The following is a 27,619-nucleotide window of genomic DNA, read 5'->3' on the forward strand; positions in this document are numbered from 1 at the left end:
TAATTGTTCACAACTAATCAATTAATTGATGCAGCTTTATTGTTGATAATGAAAATATATCTTCATATTTTTGCTCAAACTAATCACCGGATTTTCACACAAGCTAAGCTATCTATCTATCTATCTATCTATCTATCTATCTATCTATCTATCTATCTATCTATCTACGTATCTATATATATATTATAATATACAGCTTGTTTGCACATGTATTAAATGTAAAATTATCTTACGTAAAGTAACATGGGTAAGTCGTAACGCAAATGACAGTTGAGATGTGGTCCACAGTAAATACTGCATATACCTGACAAAGGTAACGGACACAGAAAAAAGATCACTTTACATTTCTGTAGGAAATCTCACAACCTCAGATATCTCAAAACCTGGGCACATTAAAAGCAAATGATCATCATAGACTGATACCGCTATGAGTTTTACTCTAATTTGTGTGAACTAACCCTTTAACAAACAAAACATTACAGTGGTGTTCTGGTGTTCAGTGACATCTGAATGTACAGACCGACTCTTTCATCACATGATGTGCAGGTCCAGCCAGCCAGCCGGCCGGCCGGCCAGAGTCCGGTGTAGACGGAGCAATTACTGCCATTATTCCTCCTCAGCCAGATTAGAGTTGTCTTGCAGACCTCTGCGTCCATTAAATCAACTCTCACAATCCTCCTCCGCGCTGCGTTCCCACTCCTTTACACCACAGCTGTGTCCGAGTTGTTTCTGGCGTCTGGCCTCAGATTTCGGTATTTATGATGTTTCATTATTTCAGAGCAGTGAAGTCTCACCTCATTTTTTTTCTTTAAGAAATGAGGGTGAAACACTCACAGCATGCCAAGGCATTACTGTATATTGAACATGGGTGCATTTTAAGAGCATGCCCTGGTAGGGAAAAGTATACTGAGCTGATGGAGATGGTTTATTGCTTACAATTCCCGAAAAGGAAGTGACACCAGACTGGATCCCTCAACAAATGCCCTGTTCAGCCCTCTGCTGAAGGCCACATCAGACAGCAGTGTAGTGTTATGTACATGGCTTCCTTAGAAAAAGCAAATGTCCATGCAAATCACAGGCGAGGTGCAAATGCAAAGTAGCTGTCGGCCCCGAGTCCCTCAGTGCACTATTTACTGGCCTGTCTGACAATGACATTCTTGTTTGTTGAACTTTGCGTGAAGAGCATGTTCAGTATTCACTCCCCTCAGCCGCTCGAAACTGGGTCACAATTAACGGTGCCATTGTGGAGGTGACGGGGAGTTCCAGTTCATCTCGGGGCTCCGGCGACACATCGGAGGGAAAAGAGAAAATAAATTCTTCTTCTGCACATTGTTTCTGGGTTGGAAAGATAGCGCCGTGGGCAACCTTCAGCTCTCAGATAAAGTTCCCTCCGATCCTCTCTACAAACAGCCGTTCACCCCGTGCTTACAGAACAACAAGGGTGTGTATGGAGGATGAATGTTGCCACCCAGTGCCGCAGCATATTAGCCTAGAGCAGGGATTCTCAAAGTAGGGTCCGTGGACCCCCAAGGGGTCCGTGGCACTCTGCCAGGGGGTCCGCGAAATAATTAGCTATAAATGATAAAATTGGGCTGTATCATTAAAAAGTACATATCTACAGATGGGGACCATTTGTGCCAATAAAGCAAACATACTGTGCCGTTACTCCCACCCGCATTAGCTTTGGGCCAATAGAAACAAATTATTGTGCAACATCACGTCAATCTGTCATGAATCAGTCACTTTTGACTATACTTGGAGAAATATTTGAGTCAGTCCACATTGCCAAGTGACGCTAAACCCAGACTAGCGGTATTGAGAAAACAGGATGACAGTTATATCAAGCTTGGTTTTATTGAGAAGAGAGATGGGAGACCAAAATGCGTCATGTGACTTCAGGTGCCGGTGAACGAAGCCATGAAGCCGGCCGGACTAAAGCCACATCTGATTACAAAGCACCCGGAATATCAGGGCAAAACAAAGTGGTGTTAACATGATTGAGATGAACACAATCAAACAAGTCTGAATAGAGAACCCTTGACCTATAGAGGTTGCATGTTAGAGCATCATCCAGAGTGTTCACCCTCATCCTTGTTGTTTATACTCCCTCATGCTCCGTTGCACACACGGCAAAAGGCAGCAACCGTCTTCCAGCAGGTGTTGGCTCGCTGAAACATCCAGTTTTTCTAGGTTATAATATTATTGATATACTACAGACCTTGCGCAATCCAGAGCTCCTCATTCCTTCCTGCGCGTGGTTTATTACTGCCATACATTCTGTACATACAGTTACATCTGCACACATGTAGGGTACCACACCTTCATCAATGTGAACGTTGGAGGAAAGGTTTACTCTACAAGAGTAAAGTACAGTACAGCCTGACTGATACTGGAAGCTGACAGATATTTGGGAGTCTACGATAAAGATATATATCGGTATATTGCAACTTTTTAGCATAAATACATAACATAACAAGTGTAGTTGGTAACACTTTATAATAACAATCATTTATAAATGGTAAATTGATAGTTTATTAAACTTATTTAATAGTTATTTTACTGTTAACAAACAACTAAATGATAATTAATAATGTTTACTAATTAGTAATGCTATAATTTATGTTATTTTAACAGTTTATTGTTGCACACATAACATTTTATATACTATATATATATGTTTGTTAATGATTAATATATTATTTGTAAGCCTTAAAGAAACTGTTTGTAAACCATCTATAAACATTATTTGGATGGCTATTATAAAGTTGCAACCGATGATTATAATACCTTGATAAATGGTTAATAAATACTTAAAGACGTTCAAACGTAAAGCGTCTATTATGTGTATGTGCTCTATTATGTCTCATAAGTTGCTGAAGTAATTTTTAGGTTGATACCACAGTTGTTACACAGATTTGGAGTTACATTTAACCATTCTTTACCACTGAAATTGATAAAAAATTATCAATAATCCCTCCAAAATACCACATTAAGACACCAAGACCTTGAGGAACACCATAGAAAAAGCCATGCTGTGATTTGGTTTCAAAAACTTTTGACATTTGGAGATTTCTGCAAGAATTGCAGCATGTTTCGGCGATTGGATGGCGAGCACTTCTGTTGTGTAAACTACTCAGAAACCCCCTTATTGTGAATCTAGCTAGGAAAGCCATCCATCCTCTGAATGCTCTAGGTCTCTAGTTTGTGGCTGTACAGTTTCATGAGGCTTTGATTATCCTAGAGGTCACCACAGGTCATTATATACAGTGAGGTCAGGTTTAAAAAAATAGGTCTCACTACAATGAAATGGCTACTATGGGGATCGTGGGCCTCAGGGGGTTAAACATGCTAAAACAGTCTAAAGTTTGTCTCAACTTGACTCTTCTTCCTCTTATTTGTCTCTTTCTGTAGCTGCGGAGCTTCAGCCCAAAGAAACCCTCCTTCACCTTGCAGTGCGTCTGGGTTTGGTCCATCTCTCCCGTTTCTTAATCCACCAACCGAGAGGTCAAAGGGCGTTGACCTTACCCAATCAGGAGGGAGACACGCCCCTCCAGCTGGCTCAGAGGGACGGACAGCATGCCATGTTCAGGGTGTTGGCAGCGTACGGCTATGATTTTATCTTATTTTTGACTCAGACTTCTGATAAGGCTGATTCATAAGGGAGCCTCCTTTCTGTCCTGTTAAAACCTCACTTCCTGTAATCTGTCTTCCTCCGCATCAGTCCTCCAGGTCCCGTAGTCGGCCCTGTTCCAGGTGTGTGGTGTGTTTGGTCCGACAGCTCCTGCATGCTGAGGTTTTGTCCCGGGACGGATTCCCTGACCCTGACCGTGCGGCAGGCGCCCGGCAGCTGCCCTCAGGACGCCATCGTGATCCTCCGAGACAGACAGGGAGACCACAGCATCCTCAAACTGGTGAGAGCAAACCAGCGGGAACACCTTTATTTAAAATCCTTATTGTAATCCCATCTACTATGTAACATAGGACAGAAACTGCTGATAAATGTTCCCATGCGTCTCTGTGCATGATGTAATGTGTCGAGATAAGGCCACTACTTGTATAAGCGATAAACCCTTGACTCCCACACCCTTTCATTTGCAATCAGACATTTTTGATAAGAGTTGAGCAGGTAACGGGAAACAAAACACTGCAGCTAATGAATCAGAGGGCATGCGGAGGCGACATCAGAAGGACAGACACTTCAGGATGCAGTGATAGTAGCTTGTGCAGAATGAACTCACATGAAATATGTGATCATATGAGTTGCTCTGCAGGGTTTTGCTGTCATAATTTTTTGTCAATAATTACGGCAGTATAATATTAAAACTGTGTAATATCGTAATCTTTTGCTTTTAGCTGTTATTTGGTGATTTACTTGTATAATTTGCAATGTGACTGTGTTCACATAAGATCTGTTTTTTGTTCCAGATCAATGGGCTCAAAGCTGACAGTGAGGTAGACAAGAGAGGAAAAGAGGAATTCCTTCCTGGTGATGAAGGTAAGGTGAAAGTCTGCGCTGTATGAAATGTTTACTCCCTCTTTACAGTGGCCTTTTATTAGTCATCTGATGAGGTTTGGTTATCAGGGACTCAGTGATGTATGGCAAGATGCTGTTTACCATGATTCATGAGAAAGTGGTTACAATGCTGCATCAAGAATTTCTGATTTTAGACCAGGGGTCTCTAACCTTTCTTCCTCTGGGAGCTAATTTGACATGATGAAAGTGTCCGAGAGCTACTCATAGAATCAAATTGTTCATCGCCAATAACAGACATCATTTCTGTCTTACGTTTATGGTCCTTTAATTACATTTTCTGCCACCCCAGTCATCGCCTCTATCACAATCCCGCCATAGGCGAAGGGTTTGTTGTGTTTCGTTAGGATGTGCGTCACTAAACAAAGTCACAGTTGCTGTGTTGGCCTTTTTTGTCAGTTTGGTAAACAGAGACTGTTGTCTTTTAAGTTTTGTATTACCTTCTCTGTTCGTAGACCGCTACCAGCCGGAAAGTCCCATGAAAAGTTGCTGGGGACTTTCCTCGACGTAACATCTGTTATCGGCTGACACGTGCCGCTAATGAGACACACACATTTGTCATTCTCATATGTTATATTATATATTTTTTTACTTTTAATGGCCTATTTTCTTTGCGCTTGCTGGCCTGCTAACATCGCCAAACGTTACGGCGTCACTGATGTGCGAGTAACTCGTCATTTCAGCTGATCAGTTCTAATCAGGTGTCTGTTCACCCATGATGCTCCTGCCTGACACACAGGTGAGCTCTACACCTGCATTGTCTGTGTTCTCTTTTCATGTGCCACACGTCGGCTGTCACATGGACGTTACCAGCTGAGTAACATGAGCTCCGAAAAACCAACGTGACACCGTGAGCCAGACGCGCACACACAGTGATGCCAGAATCACAGATGTAGTTGTGTCTAGTGCTCAAATCATTAGTTGATTGACAGAAAACTATTTTGGAATCAAATAGTGGCTTTTTTCCACTCGAGAATTAATAAAAATTATCAATAATCCCTCCAGAATACCACATTAAGACACCAAGACCTTGAGGAACACCATAGAAAAAGCCATGCTGTGATTTGGTTTAAAAAACGTTTTGATATTTGTAGATTTCTGCAAGAATTGCATTTTTCGGCAATTGGATGGCAAGCACTTCTGTTGTGTAAACTGCTCAGAAACCCCCTTATTGTCAATCTAGCTAGGAAAGCCATCCATCCTCTGAATGCTCTAGGTCTCTAGTTTGTGGCTGTAAAGTTTCATGAGGCTGTGATTATCCTAGAGGTCACCACAGGTCATTATATACAGAGAGGTCAAGTTTCAAAAAATGGTCTCACTACAATAAAATGGGGGCTAACATCATCACACATGAATATAGTTGGGCTCATTGGATCCACAAGAGTCTCAGCTTTACAGTGATACCCAATTTATGTAATTCAAGACTGTTTATGGACCCCAGTATGCAATTAATCAATGATAAAAAATAGCCATCAAGCACAGACGGCTCTTATTTGCTCTCCGTCTGTGAGCGGCGGTGGAAGACGAACCTCCACAGTTTCAGTTGAGCAAACATTTGTATGATCAGACATCCATCACTAATCTAAAGAGACAGAAAACACTTCCAACAGACACCATGTACGGCACACTCTCCTTAACACGTGTGTTTGCTCTTCTTCACAGAGTACAGAGAAACCTCAGGGGGTCGTTTTTTTTCCCCCACACACAGAGATTGAGACTCTTGCAGATCTTCCATGCTGCCTCTACCTCTTTTATTTCTCTCTCGCTCACACACACACACACATACAGCTCTCACTCAACCTGTGGCCACTGTTTTTGGTAACCATAGAGATGGCAGATGGCAGTATCGACTCATAAAGGGAAGCAGGAAGTGTTCCTTAGTATTGACCTTAACCCTGTCCCGACTTCAGCAGCCGTCCATTAATCCTCTCGAAATAACAACCTCACAGTGGGGAGCATGTGCTCTTCCTCTGGACCCGCTGCTTCGCACGAGCACAACATCTCATTGGCCAGTTTTCCATTCCTGGAGGAGTGTGTGTCATGCATCAACTTCTGGCTAAATGTTTTTACTTTTTACTCGCACAGGCAAGGAGCTCCGAGTGGAAGAGCCCGCGCTGGCGGACAATGTGAGTACACATACAGATATATAACGAGTCTTTGCTGTAAATGTTTATAGATTTGCCTCTTAAGTTCGTCGCACGCAACTGTGATTGTGTCTGTGTTGTTTTCAAGTAAACAACACTTGCATTTTCCTAAGAGCCGTGCTTCCTCCTCTGGTTTGTTTAAAGGTATTTGAAGAACAACTCGTTCTTTCTTTGGATGATGACGACGATGAGGACGACGAGTACCCATACTCATTATCTGGTAATTCTTCTCTTCTCTCTTGATTTATCTCCCTCAAGGATTTGGCAAACACAACAGCAGCTTATCCAAACCAAAGTGCTGTTTCCATTTTAATATTATGGCAATAATACTCTTGCATCTGGTTTCAATTCCTGAATAGTCAGAGTTATATCTAGAAGACCTGATGTTGTGCTGCTACTACTCTTCCTTGCAGGAGGAGGAGGAGGGTGTTAGTATGTCAAGTAGGGGGGTAAGAAAATATAAAAATCCCAATATTATGTTTTGTGATACTGTATTGGTTCTCAAAAACACTGTATCGATTGTTAATCAATAGTTTACATGCAAAGATGAACTCAGTCAATAATTTATCTTTATTTTATTTGCAAAGAGATGCACCCTCTCAGTGTATGTGCCCTCTCAAAGTAGTGCTATGATTGATTGATATGAAGTATTTAATACTCTTATCAACATGGGAGTGGGCAAATATTCTTGCTTCATGCAAATGTATGTATATATTTATTATTGTAAATCAATTAACAACACAAAACAATGTCAAATATTGTCCAGAAACCCTCTCAGGTACTGCATTTAGCATAACAAATATGCTCAAATCTTAACATGGCAAACTGCAGCCCAACAAGCAACAACAGCTGTCAGTGTGCTGACTTGACTATGACTTGCCCCAAACTGCATGTGATTATCATAAAGTGGGCATGTCTGTAAAGGGGAGACTCGTGGGTACCCAGAGAACCCATTTTCATCCACATAGCTTGAGGTTAGAGGTCAAGGGACCCCTTTGAAAATGGCCATGCCAGATTTTCCTCACCAAAAATTAGCGCAAGGTTGGAGCGTTATTTAACCTCCCGACGAAACCTCCCTTCCCGATGAGCTAGATACCGATGGATTCTTTAGGTTTTTTTAGTTTCATATGATGCCAGTATCTTCACTCTAGTTTTAAAACTGAGCCCGCTACAACCTAAAAATGGCAAGTTGTGTTAATGTGTTAAAGAAAATAGTGGCGTTAAAACAGATTTGCGTTAACGTGTTATTATCACGTTAACTTTGACAGCCCTAATACAAAAGTGGACTTTTTTTACTCAGATTTTATGCATATGGTGGTGTGTTCTTTATACCATGACAGTTTTCCTAAAATTTGATTTAAAAAAACTGTAATATATCGCCTTACTTACAGTATTACAATATATTGAACCGTATCCCCTGTATCATGATACGTATCGTATCTCCAGATTCCACCAACACGCAGCCCTAATGTCATGCATCAACCTCTGGTTAAATATTTGTATTTTGCACACGCACTAGCAAGGAGCTCCATGTGGCTTAAACAATAAATGGGTAATTCATAAAAACCACAACAACATATTTGTGGCTGTGCTGAACATCAGGGTGTGGGAACAACGCTGGTTGACTGGAAGCCTCTCTCTTGTGGCGTTGGCACAATGTGCACAGCTCTGTTTTGAATCGCATCATAGGAAATCAATAACTGCTTCACAGGCACAGACTGGGATTCACTTCTGTCTGAGGTTGATGAGCGGTTTTCTTTGATTAAATGGACGTATTATCCTTCTGGAGTCTGGCTTCAGGCGGTGCAGGTCGGGTCTTACCCGCTGGCCTCCACAATGACTCAGTCTGGGAGTCCAGGAATCTGCCCTGTCACCGGGACAAAGGCAGGAATGGGGTCAGGCGTGTCCCACTCAAGCTCTGTCTGAGCCGGGAGATGCCCCCCCCCCCCTCGCCCCTCTGGCCTGTCGCCCTCCCCCCGACTCCCCTGGATCGGACAGTGGAGCTCTGTACTTGAACTGAGAGGGGGGGGGGGGTGTTAACAAGCTCAGATGTCGTAGGTTTACAAAAGCTGACATTTAAGGTGAACCACATGCATTAACCTTGAATTCTCTTTAAACACACGCGTGCACACGAGATTGAATGAGCTACGCAAACACTCGCTGCTGGCTTGTAAAAACTTTGAGGAGGATGCTCGGGATGGTTCAGGTGTTGCCGCGGTTACCGTGAATGCTAATTTCCCGTGTGTTGTTGTGGAGAATGAAGAGTTTGTTGTAAACTCTAGAGCAGTGTTTCCCAAAGACTGGCTCACAGGAGATTTTATTAGGGTCGCCAAATAAACTTGCAGAATTTCTTCTATAGTCGTTTATTTAACAATTATTTAGCATTTAACATATTTAGACATATGTCTGCAGTACACCTTCGTGCCACATGAGGGAGCCTGATGCTTCGTCCGAAATCGCATACTATGCAGTACATACTCAATATGTGTACGTTCAACATACTTTTGTGTGAATAAACAGCAGTATGTATCTTTTCGGATGCACTGAGCTGTAATTTACGTCGTCAATTCCTGAGAGCCTCCTTGCAGGTTGGAGACATGTAACCATGGTAACCCGTGCCAACCTCATGTGACTTTAAATAACGTACTAAATGCGTGTTATGTTAGTTTTGAATTTCGAACGCAACCTGATTGTTCGTATTGTTCTGATAATTGTAGCCTACTTATAACATTGAATCTAATATGAAAGGCTGGCGTACATTCTGTTTGTTTTACTGATGAGAGGAAAAACACAGCCTGTTAACTCTACCTAAATGCATTTATTTGATTTGTCAAACGTATATCCTTCGACGTGGCTGGTTTACCTCTTCAAGATAATATAAGGCACTGGTTCCCAACCTGCGGGTCCCGACCCCCACTAGGGGTTGCTAAAAAGCTTCTTGATTTTAAGGGGTAAGATAATTTTTTTTTTTTTATATATATACAGTTGGCCTATATCTCAGCATTTCATTCATTTCTGTGAAGAAAATTAAATAAAAGCATATAAAAGTTTGGAAAGATATAGACTTAAAAATGTAAAAAGTACGCAGTTAAAACAACCAAACAGCTGATAGAACAATGGCCAAGTGTCCGGGTGAAGAAAACACAGAATTTGTCCAAAAAGAAGCCTATTAAATATGAATGATTGTTAAAAATAATAATAATAATAAAAAAAAACATAATACAGACAAAGATTTGTGTTAAAAGTTCCTAAAAATAACAGGAAAACTCATCTCTGATGCAATATTCACAGGAAATCGCTCTTCTAACACTTCCTGCAGTTATTGTGTTCACTATTTGGGTTAATTGTACCGTTTATCCTGTACTGTTTTTGTTATGCATTGAATATAATATGAAATATCCATAAAATATGTCAAGGGTCGTGTGTTTACTCAATGATAGAACAGGGTTCCCTTAAGGAAAAGGGTGGTGAACCACTGATATAAAGTGATGCGTAAATGGAGCCCATACACTTTGTGACCATGAACTGAAGTGTGTGTGTGATAATGTCAAGTAGTGGAGAGTAAGGCAGGGTCATTGCAGATTCTTCTATATTGCTCAAGTCATCAAAACTCACTGTTGAGCTGAATATTTCTGTTGTGATGACGGCGCCTCGAGGTCGCTGTGGTGCAAAGTTGTCATCCAGAGTTATTGTTTTTTTCCAGATCTGTCGAAATGATCGTAACGGTTTCTCTGGTTCCAACTGACATAACTCAGCGGTGTCAGTTATTGTTGGAGCTAGCCGGTGTGACAATTAGTCTACAAGCTGGTGCTCCTTCAATCTGTCACCGTGCTTTAAATCAAACAGAGAGGAGATTTTTGTGTTTGTGTGCAAAGCTGCGCACACACCGACAGTTGACTTATAAAGAAAACAAGATAAACGCAGTGATATAAGAGGCTTTGCCTTGGACGTTTGAGCTCCATGCTGATGTCTTCACTGTGTAGGAGCAGCAGAGAGGAAATGCCTCTGTGATGCTCAGGATTTCCCTTACATTAGTGCAGGCACGGCCGCTCCAGACATCAAAGCCTGGCTGGAAAGTGCACACAGAGCTGAAAATGGCTTCTCATTGGAGAGGTAATTTTCCACACTGTTATCGTAGAAATACCATCCACCACTCTTTTAGATATGGACTACACTGTCAGCAGTGGTACATACAGTATACCATTACTTTGTTATATAAGTAAATATGTAAAAGGTGTTTTACTCAGTTGCTTTACTTTACTTAACTTGACTTTTATTCTATTCATGAATATCACAAAGAGAGAGTGTACATGAAGGTTGTTACACAGACGTGGTAAATAAAAGAGAGCAAGTCAATAATCCATTTTTTTCCTCCAGAAAATAGACAGCCTGTCGGTAAGGGTTGATATGTGGAGGTTTCTGTGAAAACAAACCTTTAAAGGTCAAACGGGGAGTCGGTATGCAGCGTCTCATCACATTTTCCTTTCTTTGCTCAAAGCCTCGACATTTAAGCGATGAAAGATCAATAAATTATGTCACGATGATCCCACATCACTAGAAAGAAGCAAAACAGAAGGCTTACTGAAGAGAACTGTCCAGTATTATGACATGTTTGGTAATTTATTTTCTCTTTTCTGGCATATCTGATGGAGGGGTTCTTGTTTAAATTGTTGTGTTTTTGTTGTCTGGTTAAGATGCCCGGTTAACTCACGTTATGATGCTGATGGTAATGAAAAGTGTCTGTGACTGTGAATCATTCAGCAGGATAAAAACAAATTCCTAGTAGACATCTTGTACAGTACAGTGCTGTAGGGTAGTTGATCCTAACTGGGAAAAGGGAGCGGAGACAAAGAGAAGTATTGTCTGTTTGAATGATTATAAACTGTACTGGAGATTGTACTCTTTGTTTATCACAGTGAATGGGCATCCCATGCTGTCCAGTGGAGTCCAGAACCAGCGTGCTACAGACCCTCTGCTCTCCATGATCAACAGCAGCGATCAGACCATCACACATCACACACAGGTAATACATCTCCGTCTCTCTTTAACCCTCTGAGACCCACAATAGACCCGTTTTTGTCTATTTTAGGGGGGGGAACAAGCGGTCTTTAGGGGGAGATAGCAGGTCAACACTGTGTGTCAAGTTGTTCTATTCATAAATCAGAAATGAACATAAATTAATTAATTAAAATACATTGTGAAAGTGTTTAAGGGTTTAGAACATTATGATAGAAGTATATGATGGACAGTCTCATGCTCTATTATGTCTCATAAGTTGTCATATGTTACACAGATTTGTTGCTAAATTTAACAATTTTTTTACCACTTGAGAATTGATAAAAATGATCAATAATCCCTCCAAAATACCACATTAAGACACCAAGACCTTGAGGAACACCATAGAAAAAGCCATGCTGTGATTTGGTTTCAAAAACTTTTGACATTTGGTGCAAGAATTGCATTTTTCTGCGATTGGAGGGCGAGCACTTCTGTTGTGTAAACTGCTCAGAAACCACCTTATTGTCAATCTAGCTAGGAAAGCCATCCATCCTCTGAATGCTCTAGGTCTCTAGTTTGTGGCTGTAAAGTTTCATGAGGCTGTGATTATCCTAGAGGTCACCACAGGTCATTTTATACAGTGAGGTCAGTTAAAAAAAAAAACAACTCACTATATAAAATGGCTACTATGGGGACTAACATCATCACACATGAATACAGTTGGGCTCATTGGATCCACAAGAGTCTCAGCTTTACAGTGATACCCAATTTATGTAATTCAAGACTGTTTAGGGACCCCAGTATGCAGAAATATTCAAACATACCATTTTAGAATAGACGAAAATAACACATTTATAATGCATTCAAAAAACTGCATGTGATTATCATAAAGTGGGCATGTCTGTAAAGGGGAGACTCGTGGGTACCCATAGAACCCATTTTCTTTCACATATCTTGAGGTCAGAGGTCAAGTGACCCCTTTGAAAATGGCCATGCCAGTTTTTCCTTGCCAAAATTTAGCCCAACTTTGAAAGCTTCACTCTAGCTCTAAAACTGAACCTGCTAAAGCCTCTGAGAGACATTAAAGTCAGTCTCAGATGGTTAAACCTAAATTTATCATTTGGTCTTTTCTGTTTTGCTACTTTTCGTACTGCTTCTTAAAATATATTGCTTCTTTATTTTGCACTTTTTTTTCTCCTGTCTTGTGTTTTTACCTCAGGAGGAAGATGCCGACATCAAGTTTAGCGTCAGTGGAGTGACCAGGGACAGCACGGGGACGGACAGCGGGTTATGGGACACGGTAGACTCAGAAGATCTCCTGCCAGCCACCGACACTCCTCCACCTTATTCAGGGGATTTCTCCCCTCCCTCTCTACCCTGCTCTCTCCCGCTCTCACCCACCGACCAGGCGCTCGCCAGGCTGAGCCGCCCCACCTCCTCTGAGCCGACCAATCACAGAGAAAGTCCGCCCATGGACACCTGCGACCTCAGGTATTAAACATCGTAGTAGAAAGGTTTCTCCAATCAGAACGCAGTGTTTTCCGGGGTCTCTGTGTGTAACGGGTCATTTATTGCTCCAGTCCCAGTCTAGTGGCTCTGGAAGTGGACAGTGGAGAGGACAGCACCGAGCCGCTTTCACCGCTCTCGTCAGACGTTGAGAAGAGTGAAGACAAAAGGGAAACCTCTCGTCCCTCCCCTGACCTCACGTGCACTCGCAGCCAATCTGCCTCCTCAGCATGTGAACCCACTACGAAGGTAAAATCTCAGGCTCTCGCCAATTTCATCAGATACTTTCACTTCTCCTTATATCAAGAGAAGTTTGAAGTGTTTTCATTGTTTTGTCTAGGATTCGGGTGACCAGGGGATTCGACTGCGTTCGTATTCCTACTCTTCCCCAAAAAACCTCCTGCGTCCTGCTCGTTTTTCCCGGGACAACCACACTGCAGATATCAGCCCTGGTCAGTAACACCGGGACTATTTACTCCCTCACATAGTTAGAACATGTACAGTATGTCTAACACATAACTAACAATGTTTCCAACTTTGTTTGGTGTGTCACTAATGGTTGGTGAAAGAGCTGACTTTTTACGTTCTGTTTTTAGATAGTCTCACTACTAATATAAAGTGCGGTCAACTCCCAACAAATGAATGTGCTTAAAGAAGCGAACTTTGTCATTTTGGGAAATACGCCTGTTCGCTTTCATCAACATCAAAACCACTCTCTTGTCTGTGCGTTACAAATATGAAGCTACAGCGAGAAGACGGTTAGCTTAGCTTAGCATAAAGACTGGAAACAGGTGGAAACAGCTAGCCTGGCTCTGTTCAGAGTAGGGCTGCACGATTCTGGCCAAAATGATAATCACGATTCATTTTAATCAATATTAAGATCACGATTATTCATTGATTTTTAGGGACAACATTTTTATTGCATTTTTGCGTTTAAATGAACAGAGCGCTGCTTTCACGTCCATGTTGTGCTGCATTCCTGCTGATTAACAACTCTTTGCTTTCAAATAAAACTTAAAATAAGGTTCGTCTTCACCTGAATTCAGTGCATTTTCGTTTTGCTCGTTGGCAAAAAAGTAATATATAGTATATTACTCTTCTATTCTGGACTGCAGCTGCAACATTCAGGATAGTTTTTCACAGGCTCCCTCGGTAGGGTACGCGTGCAGCGGCATAACAGCTCCCCAAAAGTGAAGCCAAAACATCTGGATCGTCGGCTGGTGGCTGACTGTTAGCTTAGCAAGCGCTTGATTTGATATGCAGCAGTTTACTATAAGCGGAGCTCACATTTTAAATGTCGATATCGCAGTCGATCATGTTCATTTAATTGTGAGAAGCCAAAATTGTGATCGCAATTAATACTCAATTAATTCCTAGTCCTAGTTCAGAGATAATCCACCTACCAGCATCTCTAAAGCTCACAAATTAACGTGATATATTTTGTTTGTTAAATTTGTAAAAAAAAAACGGACTTAGCTGCGCTATTTCTTGGCCGGGAGTAGTGGCTTTCCAGAGTTTTGAGCCTGAAAAACAATAACAGACAGACATGAGAGTGGTATTGATCTTCATCTCCAACTCTCGGGAAAGAAGCAAATATTTCCCAAAATGTTGAACTATTCCTTTAACAGTTTTCTTCAAATAAAAAAGGATTCTAGTTTTGCTTTTTTCAAATATTCACAATGAGCCTACATAATACTGCAGGAAATAGTGATTTAAGAGCTCTCAGTCTGGAGTTGACTGTACCGTTTGTGCTGATGTGTGAGCGGCCCTCTGTCCACTGTGCCCCGTAGATGGCGTACTCCACAGTGTCAACCACAGCCGATCTCTCCTTCAGGCCCTCTCTCTGTCTAAATCTCTGTCTCTTCTCCACCCTGGTAGTAAGTACTGGACACCTGCAGCCGTCACACCGCGCTCAGGCCCAGCATGGCCAGCACGCCGCTGTCAGTGTCAGTGCTTATGTGTGTTTGGGAGTCAAGGTTATTACTGTAAACTGATTCAACTGCTGAAAATGAATGCATTTGACTTGATTCGAGATTTTGAGCTTGTTTTAAACTCATTGTTTTGGTTTTACACCCCCCAACTTTACTGTTTTGGTCCATTATTAATGCTCTCATCAGCATCCTTTCCAAACCCACTGTGTGCTACCTGCCCAGCACCAGCAGACAGACAAAGCCAGCAACCAGCTGGTGAACATAGTGGAGCATTTAGCAGCTAAAATGCCAGATATGTTCTTGTTGTTATCATGCGTGTGGAGAGAGCATCTATCATAATGACTGCCAGTTGCTTTCCAAATTTAGGGGCATTTATTCAACATTATTTGAAAACACAAATGATGTTACCTGCTGAACATGAAATGAAAATTTCATTAGTAATCTTAAATATAAAATCTGTGAATAATTATGTGCTCACGGTGCTGAAGTACAAAACTGTGCAAAACTAAACTAAAACAAGTTGGAATTAGATTGAAACAATAATCAAAGTAAAAGGTAAATTAGAATTAGTAAACTGTAATAACCTTGGCGTGTGTTTACATGTGTGTGTGTGGCTTCTCTAATCATGACTCAGCATTATTTTAATTAGAATGGTAGTGGTGAAAAATGATGAAATGAAAAGACAGCTTTGCATCCTGGTGAGGGGTATGAGGGGTCAGCACTCTGTGTCTGTCTGCGCTACAGCTTTCATATGTATTGTTCTGTCTTGGTTACGTACCTGCGGATCATCTGTTACTCTGCTTATTATCTGTGGCTTTATTCAGAAGCTATATACATTTCTATGGTGCAAGATGTTAGGGCTGGGCGATATGGACAAAATCTTCTATCACAATATAGGTAATTTCATATCTCGATAACGATATTTATCACATTATTAAACGGCTTTGTTGAATACTCAATTCTGATTGGTCTGATTACGGCATTTTACTGTCTGTTATTTCTTTATAGCAGACCGTTGCTATGTATAACAGACCGTTGCTATGTATAACAGACCGTTGCTATGTATAACAGACCGTTGCTATGTATAACAGACTGTTGCTATGTATAACAGACCGTTGCTATGTATAACAGACCGTTGCTATGTATAACAGACTGTTGCTATGTATAACAGACCGTTGCTATGTATAACAGACCGTTGCTATGTATAACAGACCGTTGCTATGTATAACAGACTGTTGCTATGTATAACAGACCGTTGCTATGTATAACAGACCGTTGCTATGCGCGCAGATCTGATTTCGGACTCTGGAGCACCATTTTTTTGTCAAATTATTGATTTAACCGTTAGTAAGTAGGCGTGTTATAAGCGTGATAATGTACAGCGCAACAACGTCCGGCTCGCTGTGCATTATCTCTTACATATAGCATGTTTTCTGGTAATTGAATAATTAAATAGTCTATATGAAATAACCACATGGTAGAGCCTATTTTTGTATACTCTTCCTGTGTGGATTAAATACTTGACGAATGAAATGCACTGAGTATTTTCTAAGTACTTTAGTGCAAAATGAACAAGTGAAATTATGGAGAAAAAATTGTAAACATAGTAATTGTGTATCACAATATCTCTATATATGATTTCATGGTGATATGATTCCATTGAAAGACGATAAATTATTATATTGAATTATCGCCCAGCTCTACAAGATGTGCATATCATGTAAACATGTTGTCAAGTTCTTGAACAATTAACTTCTCCTCATTCTTTATGTTCACAGAGCAAAGAGCCTCCAGTATGTCAGAGCAGTCACATGAAAAAAGGTATTTATGCATTACTTTTAATTTACTATTTAGTCTTACTTGGATTACATTATATTCCAGATTCTTTTTTCTCTCTTTTCCAGTGTTTCTCTGAGTTCGCTGAATTCGCTCTTAGTTAAAATGACAGTATGTTTCATCAAATATGGAATCCCCAGCGCCGGGGGCAACATATGTGTGTAACCTTGACGACCAACCAGGTTGCTTGGTGACAGTTTGCTTTCATGGAGCTCTTTTGTTCTTTTGTGAAGCAGAGCTGGTTTTACGTGCGTTACTGGTGTTTTGATCCCGTCTGTGAGGCGGTGACGTACAGATATCAGTGTGACCCTGAGCTACTTCCAGCACAATGCTCTTGTTACAGTGTCCTCTTGCTCCAGATATGACCAGCTGCGTCATGGATACATGTCACAACACATCATGAATGTACTGTATTTTATAAATCACAGGCAAATTATGGTTTATTATTTGAAAAACGGTATAAAACAACAAGTGCTGCTTTACATGTTCTCTGTCTGCTCTAAGAGGGGTGGCTCTTCCTGTTCCACTCAGCCTATTTTATCACTGATGCCAACTGATATTTCCTCTTCATTCACCACTTCATTTATAGATTGAACTGCCTCACTTCAGTAGCTCCCCCTAGTGGAAGATACAAGACATAACCAGGGCATTATTCCTGACTACAGTATATCCTATTGATTGAGCGGAGCCCTTTGTGCCTGTTTTTGTTGTCTACATCTTTAATTGTAGCATGTCTCTGTGGCCCTCACGGCGTCTCATCAGTATTAAAACGTCAGTGTGTGTCCGGGTGTGTGTCGCTGTTCTTTACAGGGAGATTAGTTTCCGTAAGCGAGCCCAGTCTGCTGATGACGAGGGCAGCATGGAGCTGGCAGAGTCAATCCAACATCTCACCCTGTCTGAGTTCCTCAAAGAGTATGTGGGGGGGCGACTCCTGTTCCACTGTTCTAGCATCCTTTAACCGTCCAGCTGCAACTAACTCTAACCAGAACGCACAGCATGTACAGTACAGTACGCACCAAGTGACAACAAACCACAACCTCCTCTGCTCTTCTCTCCTTGTTTCATCTCATCTCCTTTCCTTGTTTCCTCTCCTCTCCTTGTTTCATATCCTCTCATCTCCTTGTTTCATCTCCTCTCCCCATCTTGTTGTTTCCTCTCGTCCCCTCTCTTTTCATCTGCTCCAATTCTTTCCTCACCTCAACACCTCATCTCTCCTCTCCTTATCTCCTCTCCTCTCCTTTTTTCCCCTCCTCTCCTTGTTTCCTCTCCTTGTTTCATCTCCTCTTCCCATCTACTTATCTCCTCTCCTCTCCTTGTTTCCTCTCCTTGCTTCATTTCCTCTCCCTATCTCCTTGTTTCCTCTCCTTGTTGTATCTTCTCTCCCCATCTCCTTGTTTCCTCTCCTCTCCCCATCTCCTTGTTTCATCTTCTCTCCCCATCTCCTTATCTCCTGTCCTCTCCTTGTTTCCTCTCCTTGTTTCATTTCCTCTCCTATCTCCTTGTTTCATCTCCTCTCCTTGTTTCCTCTCCTTGTTTTATCTTCTCTCCCGATCTCCTTGTTTTATATCCTCTCCTTGTTTCCTCTCGTCCCCTTTCTTCTTGTCTACTCCACTTGTTTCCTCACCTCAACACCCCATCTCTCCTTTCCTCTCCTCTCCTTGTTTCCTCTCCTCTCCTCTCCTCTCATCTCCTCTAACAGCAGAACAATAATGAAGTTATTGTCTTTTAACAATACGCAGCAGAAGTCTGTCATTGTGGTTTTGCATGTATCCTGTCTCTAACAAATCTACTAATTTAAATTTACTTTCACAGCATCGTGTTGCAGAGAATGAACCAACTACACGCTGTACAATATCAGATTAAACTATATTTGTGTGTAGGAAGTTGCAGTTTGAACTAACCACCACAATTAGGTCATATACAGTATATGCTTGTGTACTAAAAGCATATAAGAATACACACATTTCCCACTCTGCCTGCACCGACACTAACCCATCATACGTGCTTTTATTGTCCTGTCATTACGCTGACACAGCAAGAAGACAGTCGGGATGGCGTGATTTTACCGACTAACACACATCTGCAAACAATGAATCATGTTTTTAGTGTTGTGAGTTATAGAACAAAGTGCAGTGACATTATTTAAATTCTTCTTCAGAATTGAAGAGGAGGAGTTGGATAAATACAACATCCCGACGAAGGTGGAGTCCGAGAAGTACAGAGTCATTCGCACCTTCAGTTTTCTCAAGAGCAGGATGTCCAGTACACGCAACAAGACCAAGGTAAACCCAGACCACACACAGTCCACGCCTCGGCTGTTACACCCAGCTACAGTTCAAATAACTGAATAACAGAAATTCAACTTGCTCTCGCTGTAGAGCTACATTACACTCTCAGCCTGGTTTATTATCTTAAAAATACAAATGATGTTTCCGTTTCAGTGTGTGCTCTTTAGCTGTAGGTGTGTATGCACCGGCTGATTACATTTTATTATTTATTCTTAACTCTGCAATAGAAATGATCCACCAGTGCCTACATTGGTATTTTTTACTTATTGTGATGTCATTTCTTGAAGTATTTTCAAATGCTTCCTATCCCTAAAATCTGTACAACCTAAGCTACAAGGTTATGTCAGTCAATTAACCATAATAATTAATACAATTATTGAAATTGTGTCATAAATAATAAAAAAAATACAAATATCAGACATGTTTTTTCATAAAATGTTACTCAATAAACACACAAAACATATTGATCCAAAACATTTCTAAATGTAAAAGCATGAACTAAATATTTCTAAACACACCATAAGTTATTTGAACTCTGCACATTTTTTAGTTTTTGAGATATTCTCATTTTTATGAGCAGATCGAGTGCAAAGGCGTTTTGATAGTTTTGCACGTAACGTAACATGATGATGTCACCATGAGCGTACAACATGATGATGTGGAAGACAGAAGCCTTATCTTTCTTATCAATTTAAACAGAATCATGCAAACTAAATTATGGGGCAATGCTCTGTCCTCACCGCACATTTCACCATGTTTTGTACAACACATAATGTAATAGTTTGTTTTATCACGAGCGCACAACGTGATGACACAAAAGACACAAACCTTGACTTTCTGCTGCAAAAGGAATGAATGCTCTAGCTCTTATTGTTTTTATTTTAGATAGATTTAGGTCTGTTTTTAAAGGGTTATAGAAGTATTTATGGTTTTGAACATTATAAAACTTTAGTGAAGGCCAGTATTCCCGGTTTGGACTCAGGTAGGGAACATGTGACTCTCTGGGAGACACAATCGGGAAACGTTTCTAGGAATAACTCAAGGTCAGAGCGACAGACCAAACACGGTGTCCAGCCTCTTTCCTTTTAATGATTAATCCCCTGTTGTTGAGTCAGCACAGAGACTGGAAGTCCTCCCCGACCTGCATCTGTTGTTTATGCTTCGCTCCATTTCCTTCTTGTTGGACTTCCTTACGGTTCGGAAAAAGGCGGGGATTCCTTCCAGGCTCTCGTATCTACTTACATGTGGGAGAGTTTACTCTGCAAATAGAGACTCACAGTGGTTTATAGAAATATGAATTGAGGCCTGCTTTGCTCTGAGTTCTTAGCTGTCACGTTTTGTCTGTCTCTATGTTTACGCTAATGTCTCCTGCATGGTTTTCCAAGGGGAAGGGGAAGGACAGAGATACCAAGGATAGGCCGCTGAATGGACATCGGTTTAACACAGGGGCCTGTTTGGGCCCCAACGTGTGCGTGGTGTGTGACAAACCGGTATCTGGAAAGGACCTACTGCACTGCTCCGGTAAGTTGCAAATATCCACTATACATAAACCTTTTTTTTTTATTTTATTTTATTTTATTTTATTTTATTTTATTTTATTTTATTTTATTTTATTTTATTTTATTTTATTTTATTTTATTTTATTTTATTTTATTTTATTTTATTTTATTTTTTTTTATTTTTATTTTATTTTATTTTTTATTTTTTTAATTTTTTTAATTTTTAATTTTTAATTTTTAATTTTTATTTTATACACTGTGACTTAGTACAAACGGATGACAAATTATACAGACATCAACATAAGACGTATGAAACAGATGTTATGGTTTGAATATGAGTAGATTTTTTATTGGTTTGGGGTTTTTGTTAGTGGGAGTTTTGTAAGCATTTGTGTGCATGTATGAAAGTGTGTTGGGTAATTGTGTCATAAGCATGTACAGGCATGTCTGAGGAGAAGGAGGATAGTGAAATGAATAATTAAACAAATAAATAAATAAACACTAATTGTAATAATGTTAAGTAACTTCAATAACTGCATAAATAATAATAATAATAAAAGTATGGAAAAGATAAAAGTAAATAGTAATAATATATATAAAAAAAATAGATAATAATAATAAAAGTAAGGAAAAGATCAAAGTAAATAGTAGTAATATATATATATATATATATAAAAAAATAATATAAGTATGGAAAATATCAAAATAAATTGTAATAATATATATGTAAAAAACATAATAATAAAAGTAAGGAAAAAATCTAAGTTAATATATAAAAAAATGATTAATAATAATAATAATAATAATAATAATAATAAAAGTAAGGAAAAAATAAAAGTAAATAATAATAATATATATATATAAAAAAAAAAAAATAGATAATAATAATACAAGTAAGGAAAAGATAATGGTAAATAGTAATAATATATATAAAACAAATAAACAATAATAATAAAAGCAAGGAAAAGATAAAAGTAAATAGTAATAATATATATTTAAAAAATAAAAAACTAATAATAATAATAATAATGAAAAAGTAAATGAGTCAATAAATAATTAAGGGGTTGGATGTATCCCGGGAAGGAGGCAACAACAGAGACATATACATAAACTTATAGATATCTATCTTTCCCAGGTTGCACTGCTATCGTCCATAAGGGCTGTAAGGACTCTGTCCCTCCATGTTTGAAGGTGAGCATTGTCTTGAAATGTTTGAATAAAAAAATGGTTTAAGAACTCATCTCTCCTTGTGTCAACTGTTTACATGTAACCAGCGTCTCTCATTTGTTTTACTTAGAAACTTCAGGATAAGTATGCCGTTACCATGGTGAAGAACAGGACAGCATCCCTCCCACAGAGTGAGTTTACAACACAACGGTCGAACGGTCACCAACAGTTTTGCTGTCAAGCTCTCTCAACCGTGTTGTTGGTGATATTTCCTGTTTGTAACGTTTCATTCTGGGTGTGATTATTGTTAATTCACAGATTTCACAGTGAGAGACAGTCATCCTCAGTGTGTCCTCTCCGTCTCTGCCTCTCTACCTGCCATGAAAGACACCGCGACCCAGCCATGCCTCCTCTCTGGGACAAACAGTGACAGGTCACAAAGCTCTCAGACGTTATGAATTACATGTGGGGATATGGGTAAAGTTTTGTGGGTAATATTGTTTGTTTTTTTGTCTATAACAGTCGTCTCAGTGAGAGTCCAGAGACGGAGTCTGATTCCTGGAAGGTGACCAGCCGATCAGAAGAGCTGCTGCCAACTCCAGTGTCCTCCACCTCCACTGACTCATCCTTCGGAGAAGGTATGACATGAATAAGGCTCGTTGTTTTCAGTTTTTACAGATTTCCACATAAAAATAAAAAAAAATTGATAAATACAACAGGTGCGTCTTTGATTTGATACAGATAACTTGTTTAGAAGGGTGTTTAAACCCAATTTATACACATGTTTTACAGATTTATTTTTTCCTTTCTCCTCTTACTCAATGTAATATTTGTGAATGTGATATTTTTGAATGTAGGTGATGTATTTTCTGATATATCTGATGATGAATATGACATAATGTTTATAAATAACATATGTTTGATAATTAGAAGTAGGCTATTTGGAAGTGTGGCTTTTGTATTGCTGTTTTTATGTACTTTTTCTATGTACTTGTATCGAATTGTTAACTGTTTGTGGATGTTTTTATCACACTGCTATCATAGAACTTGTTTGCCTGTTGGTGTGTTGTATGTATACGGGTGTGGTTTTCACTTTTCAAACATTTTGACCTGACGAAGATGGTAGTCAGTAAAAATTGTGGCATGGAGTAGTTACTTTTACCGTTACCTTTTTCTTCAATAAATCATGGCATTTTTGATTAACAATGATTTTGTACCTCTTTCCCTCCGTAGACTGCGTTGATGCGTGTTTCCACAGCGACGTCTCGGCTGACGCTGTGGATTACGAGGCTGAGTCGTGGAGTCTCACCGTGGAGCACAAGTTCTGCAAGAAGCAGGACAAACGAGCTGTCAAGAGGCAGGATGTCATCTATGGTGAGCAGATGTCACAACCGCTGGAATGTGTCAGTGTCAGTATTTCATGTATAAAATTGCTGTAATAATTGTTTATTGCTGGCGTGATGTAATGCATGTTTTTATGTGACAAACCTCAGAGCTGATGCAGACCGAGCTCCACCACCTACAGACGCTGCACATCATGGCCGAGGTTTTCGGGCGAGGCATGAAGGAGGAAGTGCAGCTAGATGGCGAGGCGGTGGAGCGGGTCTTCCCCTGTCTGGACCAGCTGCTTCTCTTCCACCACGCCTTCTTCGCCGCCATGAAGGAGCGGCGACACAGCTCCGCCCAGCCTCAGGGACACAGCAACTACCTCATCCAGAAAATAGGAGACGTCCTGCTCCAACAGGTGAGCTGCGCTGCCTTTTCTCTGAGGTGTGATAGATGGAAACCAGTGAGGGTGTGATTAACTGGGTGTGTTTTTCTGCAGTTTTCAGATGAGAACAGCGAGAAAATGAAGCAGGTGTACGGAGAATTCTGCAGCCGTCACAACGAAGCGGTCAGCTCTTTCAAAGAGCTCCAGCAGCATAACAAGAGATTTCAGAACTTCATTAAGGTATTTAACCCTCCTAGAGCATCTCAAATAAAAGCACCACCACCCTTCTGAGCAGGGAGATGTAGCGTAACTGTTGATGTTACTTTTTCAAGCAACAAGGTAATAATTCTTTGGTGAGACGGAGGGAGATCCCAGAGTGCATCTTGCTGGTAACCCAAAGGATTACAAAGTACCCAGTGCTGCTGGAGAGGATCCTACAATACACAGAAGGTCAGCCATCTACTGCCCTCTGCTGGCGACATGGTCGTATGGTCAATAACAGCACAATATATAATATTTCAAGTCATACATATATTTCTCCTTCCCCATCCCTCAGAGGAAACAGAGGAGCATGCTGACATTTCCAAAGCGCTGGCTCAGATTCGAGAGGTGATAGCCGCCGTGGACCTGAGCGTCAGTGAGTACGAGCAGCATCAGAGGTTACAGGAAGTGTGGAGCCGCATCGAGAACCGCAGCGCGGCCAAGCTGAAAAACGGCCACACCTTCCGCAAGCAGGACATGATGGGGCCGGGACAGACGCTCAAACACCAGGGCCCGCTGCTGTGGAAAACTGCCACCGGTCGACTTAAAGGTCAGACCGGCGTTATTTTTGCATCCTTTTTACATGCATGTGCATACTGTGAATATATATAATCAGCTTGTGATTTCCTGTTTTTCCTCACTTCCGTAGATATCCTGGCGCTGCTTCTCACAGATACACTCATCTTCCTGCAAGAGAAAGACCAGAAGTATACCTTTGCCACAGTGGTACGCACCCATTCATTAAATCCACACCCAGCTGTAACAGTAATCAGCTCCGTTATGATGTCACACCCTGAAGCAATAGCTTCCCTGAAGCAATAGCTTCAGGGTGTGATGTGAGGGGTCGTGCAATGAGTTGCTTGTTCTTATCACTGGTTGTGTAATGTGTGGTTATGATGTGCTTAGTGCAGCGCCAAAGATCACAGGGGGTGTGCCAGGATTTGTCTGCTCTGAGGTGGTCAAAATTAGATTTGCTCATATATATAAAAATTACAATAACACACTTACTGGATAATTTTATACAACAGTCTGTATATAAAATTATTTAAAAAGATTTGGGCTGTCAAAGTTTACACGATAATAACGCATTATCGCAAATTAGTTGTTACGCCACTAATTTCTTTAACGCATTAACGCAACTTGTGATTTTTTAGGTTGTAGTGGGCTCAGTTTTAAAGCTAGAGTGAAAATACTGGTATCATATGAAACTAGAGAACCTAAAGAATCCATTGGTACAAAGAGGCTAAATACTAACTAGAATAAATACTAAAAACGTATGCAAAATTTTGGCGAGAAAAAAAATGGCATGGCCATTTTCAAAGGGGTCCCTTGACCTCTGACCTCAAGATATGTGAATGAAAACGGGTTCTATGGGTACCCACGAGTCTCCCCTTTACAGACATGCCCACTTTATGATAATCACATGCAGTTTGGGGCAAGTCATAGTCAAGTCAGCACACTGACACACTGACAGCTGTTGTTGTCTGTTGGGCTGCAGTTTGCCATGTTATGATTTGAGCATATTTTTTATGCTTGACAAATCTCCCTTTAAGGTACATTTTGAAAGTATAAAAAATGATTAACGAAAACGATTAATTTGCGATAAATTATGGAGAATCGTGCAATTAATCACGATTAAACATTTTAATCGATTGCCAGCGCTAAAAAAGATATACTGTACATTTTTTGATACTTAGTAGTTCAAAAACAACATTTTCACTGCTGCACCATAAATTACATTTATTTAACCACAATAACCAAAAAGCCATTTTGGCTCTAACACTATTATAGTAAATGAATTAAGTTATTACTAAAATATATATATATATATTTACTTGGCGAATCCGTCAAGACATTATCACTTTATAGAGGAAACTAGGTTGGGAACCAGTGGCTTAGTGCATGTTGCTTTGTTTATATGTTGGTTGTGTCTTTGTTGTTGCTACTATGGAGGCAGCTATATGATCAGACGACATGTCATGTGTGCAGACAAATTTCCCCTATGGGGGAAACAAAGTGTATCATATATTATCTGTTCTGTTTTATCTAATGTCATTATCACATCATGTCAAAAAATCTAATTGCCCTCTTTTAATGTGCTGCAGGATCAGAAGCCTCCCGTCATCGCGCTGCAGAAGTTAATAGTGCGAGAAGTAGCGAACGAAGAGAGAGGGATGTTTTTAATCAGCGCGTCAGCCGCCGGGCCAGAAATGTACGAGGTCCACACGTCATCCAAAGAGGAGCGAAACACCTGGATGAGGCTCATTAGAGAGGCTGTAGAGAGGTGTGTGTATAAGCCTGGGTACAGTATATATATATGTGTGTGTGTGTGTGTGTGTGTGTAAACTGAGGAAAATGAGGATATTGAGAACTACAGATTTCACCAGTTGTTGTTTTCTGTGCTCAGCTGTCCGGAGGAAGAAGAAGAATACACGAGTGAGTCTGAAGAGGAGAAGCGAGCTGCTGAGGCTCGCATTCACAAGATCCAGAAGTTACAAGGTATTTTCAAACCTGTGGCATCATTTATTTGTTATTTTTCTATATATGTTCTTTACCCCGGAGTTAACATTTCACATCTGTGAACCCGATGAACTCGTGTATCAGAGAGTCTGCTGAGCCAGGACCAGCGGATCTGCTCCACCCTGGAGGAGAAGCTGCAGGTCCACGCAGCGCTCGCCGCGCTGAGTGGGAGGACGGACGCCTCGCTGGTCGAACCGCGACTGCTCGTCCAGCCGCACTCGGAGGAGCCGCCCCAGGCCGCCGTGTTGCTGGCTGCAGCGCTGCAAGAGGGTGAGAAGTTTTACATATACTGTACACTGCCGGAACAAACACAGATGTACTGTACAGTTTTGTTTGTGTTTTGTTTTTTTGACATCACGGAAGAAGAAAGTGAGAAAAATGTTCTTTACTTTAACACCTCGCCACACCTCATTTAATAATTGATTTATAACACACTGAAATGTAGTTGTAAGCAGATATAAGGACATTTTTAAGTGTTTGTTAACGTACAGTATTCGTCAACAATTATAACTTCTCCAGTATGAAGACATTTTATATTATTACAACTGTGTTTTACTATATTGTCATTCATTATCTGTTTATACACCGGCCTCCACTTATGTGTATCCACAGGAGGAGTAATAGTTGCAGACAGATATAAACACTTATTTCTAATTAAAACTACAGTATAGTGTGTTATAAACTATTTATTAAATGCTTATGTACTGCTTATAAATATTAAATGGGGAGGGCAATGTCAAACATGTTTCCATTTAATAAAGAAATGCAGTCTAGTTTTTATTTTTTGCAACTTTATTTTTATTGTTTTCAAGCTACATGAGTGATTTGACAGAGGTTATTTTAAAGAGATATTCATCCTGTGGTATGAATTTATCTGGGAGGATTTTTCTCAGGTATAATGTGACAAAAGAGTTGCAGCTTCTATTCCAAATCTTTTCATGGAAAAAATGAAAACAATTCAAGAGACAAGACCAGAAAATATTTAAAAAAATAGAAAGCATTTGTTTTGTCCCTGAGAACTATTTTGTAGCCTTTTCAATTTCACAAAAGAGTCACAAAATATTGTGTTCTTCCAACTAGAACTGTCAGTCTGATATTCAAGGGTAACTTTGGTATTTTTCAATCTATTTTTTGTGTCTAAGTGACTAATGGAGACAACAAATTCTGAAACTGTTCCAGTGTTGAGGGAGAGCGCTGTAACTGGCAGCCGCTAAACGAGCTGCGAGG

General features: G+C 40.3%; 1 protein-coding gene across 8 annotated transcripts in view; it reads left to right on the plus strand.

Annotated features, from left to right (window-relative positions):
• The window catches only part of arhgef28a (Rho guanine nucleotide exchange factor (GEF) 28a), a 55,876-nt gene that overhangs the window by 13,192 nt on the left and 15,065 nt on the right, over positions 1-27,619 (plus strand). For 2 of the 8 annotated variants that reach the window (XM_074618375.1, XM_074618373.1), the window contains exons 5-31: positions 3,412-3,601; positions 3,722-3,911; positions 4,426-4,495; positions 6,617-6,657; positions 6,820-6,895; positions 11,592-11,698; positions 12,893-13,164; positions 13,254-13,428; positions 13,520-13,631; positions 14,970-15,056; positions 16,889-16,931; positions 17,757-17,858; positions 19,105-19,228; positions 20,620-20,755; positions 21,869-21,924; positions 22,031-22,091; positions 22,219-22,333; positions 22,423-22,538; positions 23,134-23,274; positions 23,394-23,644; positions 23,726-23,851; positions 23,944-24,061; positions 24,168-24,422; positions 24,522-24,598; positions 25,978-26,156; positions 26,280-26,371; positions 26,477-26,662. In XM_074618375.1, coding sequence (XP_074474476.1) covers positions 3,412-3,601; positions 3,722-3,911; positions 4,426-4,495; positions 6,617-6,657; positions 6,820-6,895; positions 11,592-11,698; positions 12,893-13,164; positions 13,254-13,428; positions 13,520-13,631; positions 14,970-15,056; positions 16,889-16,931; positions 17,757-17,858; positions 19,105-19,228; positions 20,620-20,755; positions 21,869-21,924; positions 22,031-22,091; positions 22,219-22,333; positions 22,423-22,538; positions 23,134-23,274; positions 23,394-23,644; positions 23,726-23,851; positions 23,944-24,061; positions 24,168-24,422; positions 24,522-24,598; positions 25,978-26,156; positions 26,280-26,371; positions 26,477-26,662 — 3,498 coding nt within the window. The remainder of the gene's footprint in view (positions 1-3,411; positions 3,602-3,721; positions 3,912-4,425; positions 4,496-6,616; positions 6,658-6,819; positions 6,896-11,591; positions 11,699-12,892; positions 13,165-13,253; positions 13,429-13,519; positions 13,632-14,969; positions 15,057-16,888; positions 16,932-17,756; positions 17,859-19,104; positions 19,229-20,619; positions 20,756-21,868; positions 21,925-22,030; positions 22,092-22,218; positions 22,334-22,422; positions 22,539-23,133; positions 23,275-23,393; positions 23,645-23,725; positions 23,852-23,943; positions 24,062-24,167; positions 24,423-24,521; positions 24,599-25,977; positions 26,157-26,279; positions 26,372-26,476; positions 26,663-27,619) is intronic. The other 6 variants (XM_074618377.1, XM_074618379.1, XM_074618374.1 and 3 more) reach the window with 5 other exon arrangements.

This window comes from Sebastes fasciatus, chromosome 19 (assembly GCF_043250625.1).
Source record: "Sebastes fasciatus isolate fSebFas1 chromosome 19, fSebFas1.pri, whole genome shotgun sequence".
In the NCBI taxonomy this organism is placed as follows: domain Eukaryota; kingdom Metazoa; phylum Chordata; class Actinopteri; order Perciformes; family Sebastidae; genus Sebastes; species Sebastes fasciatus.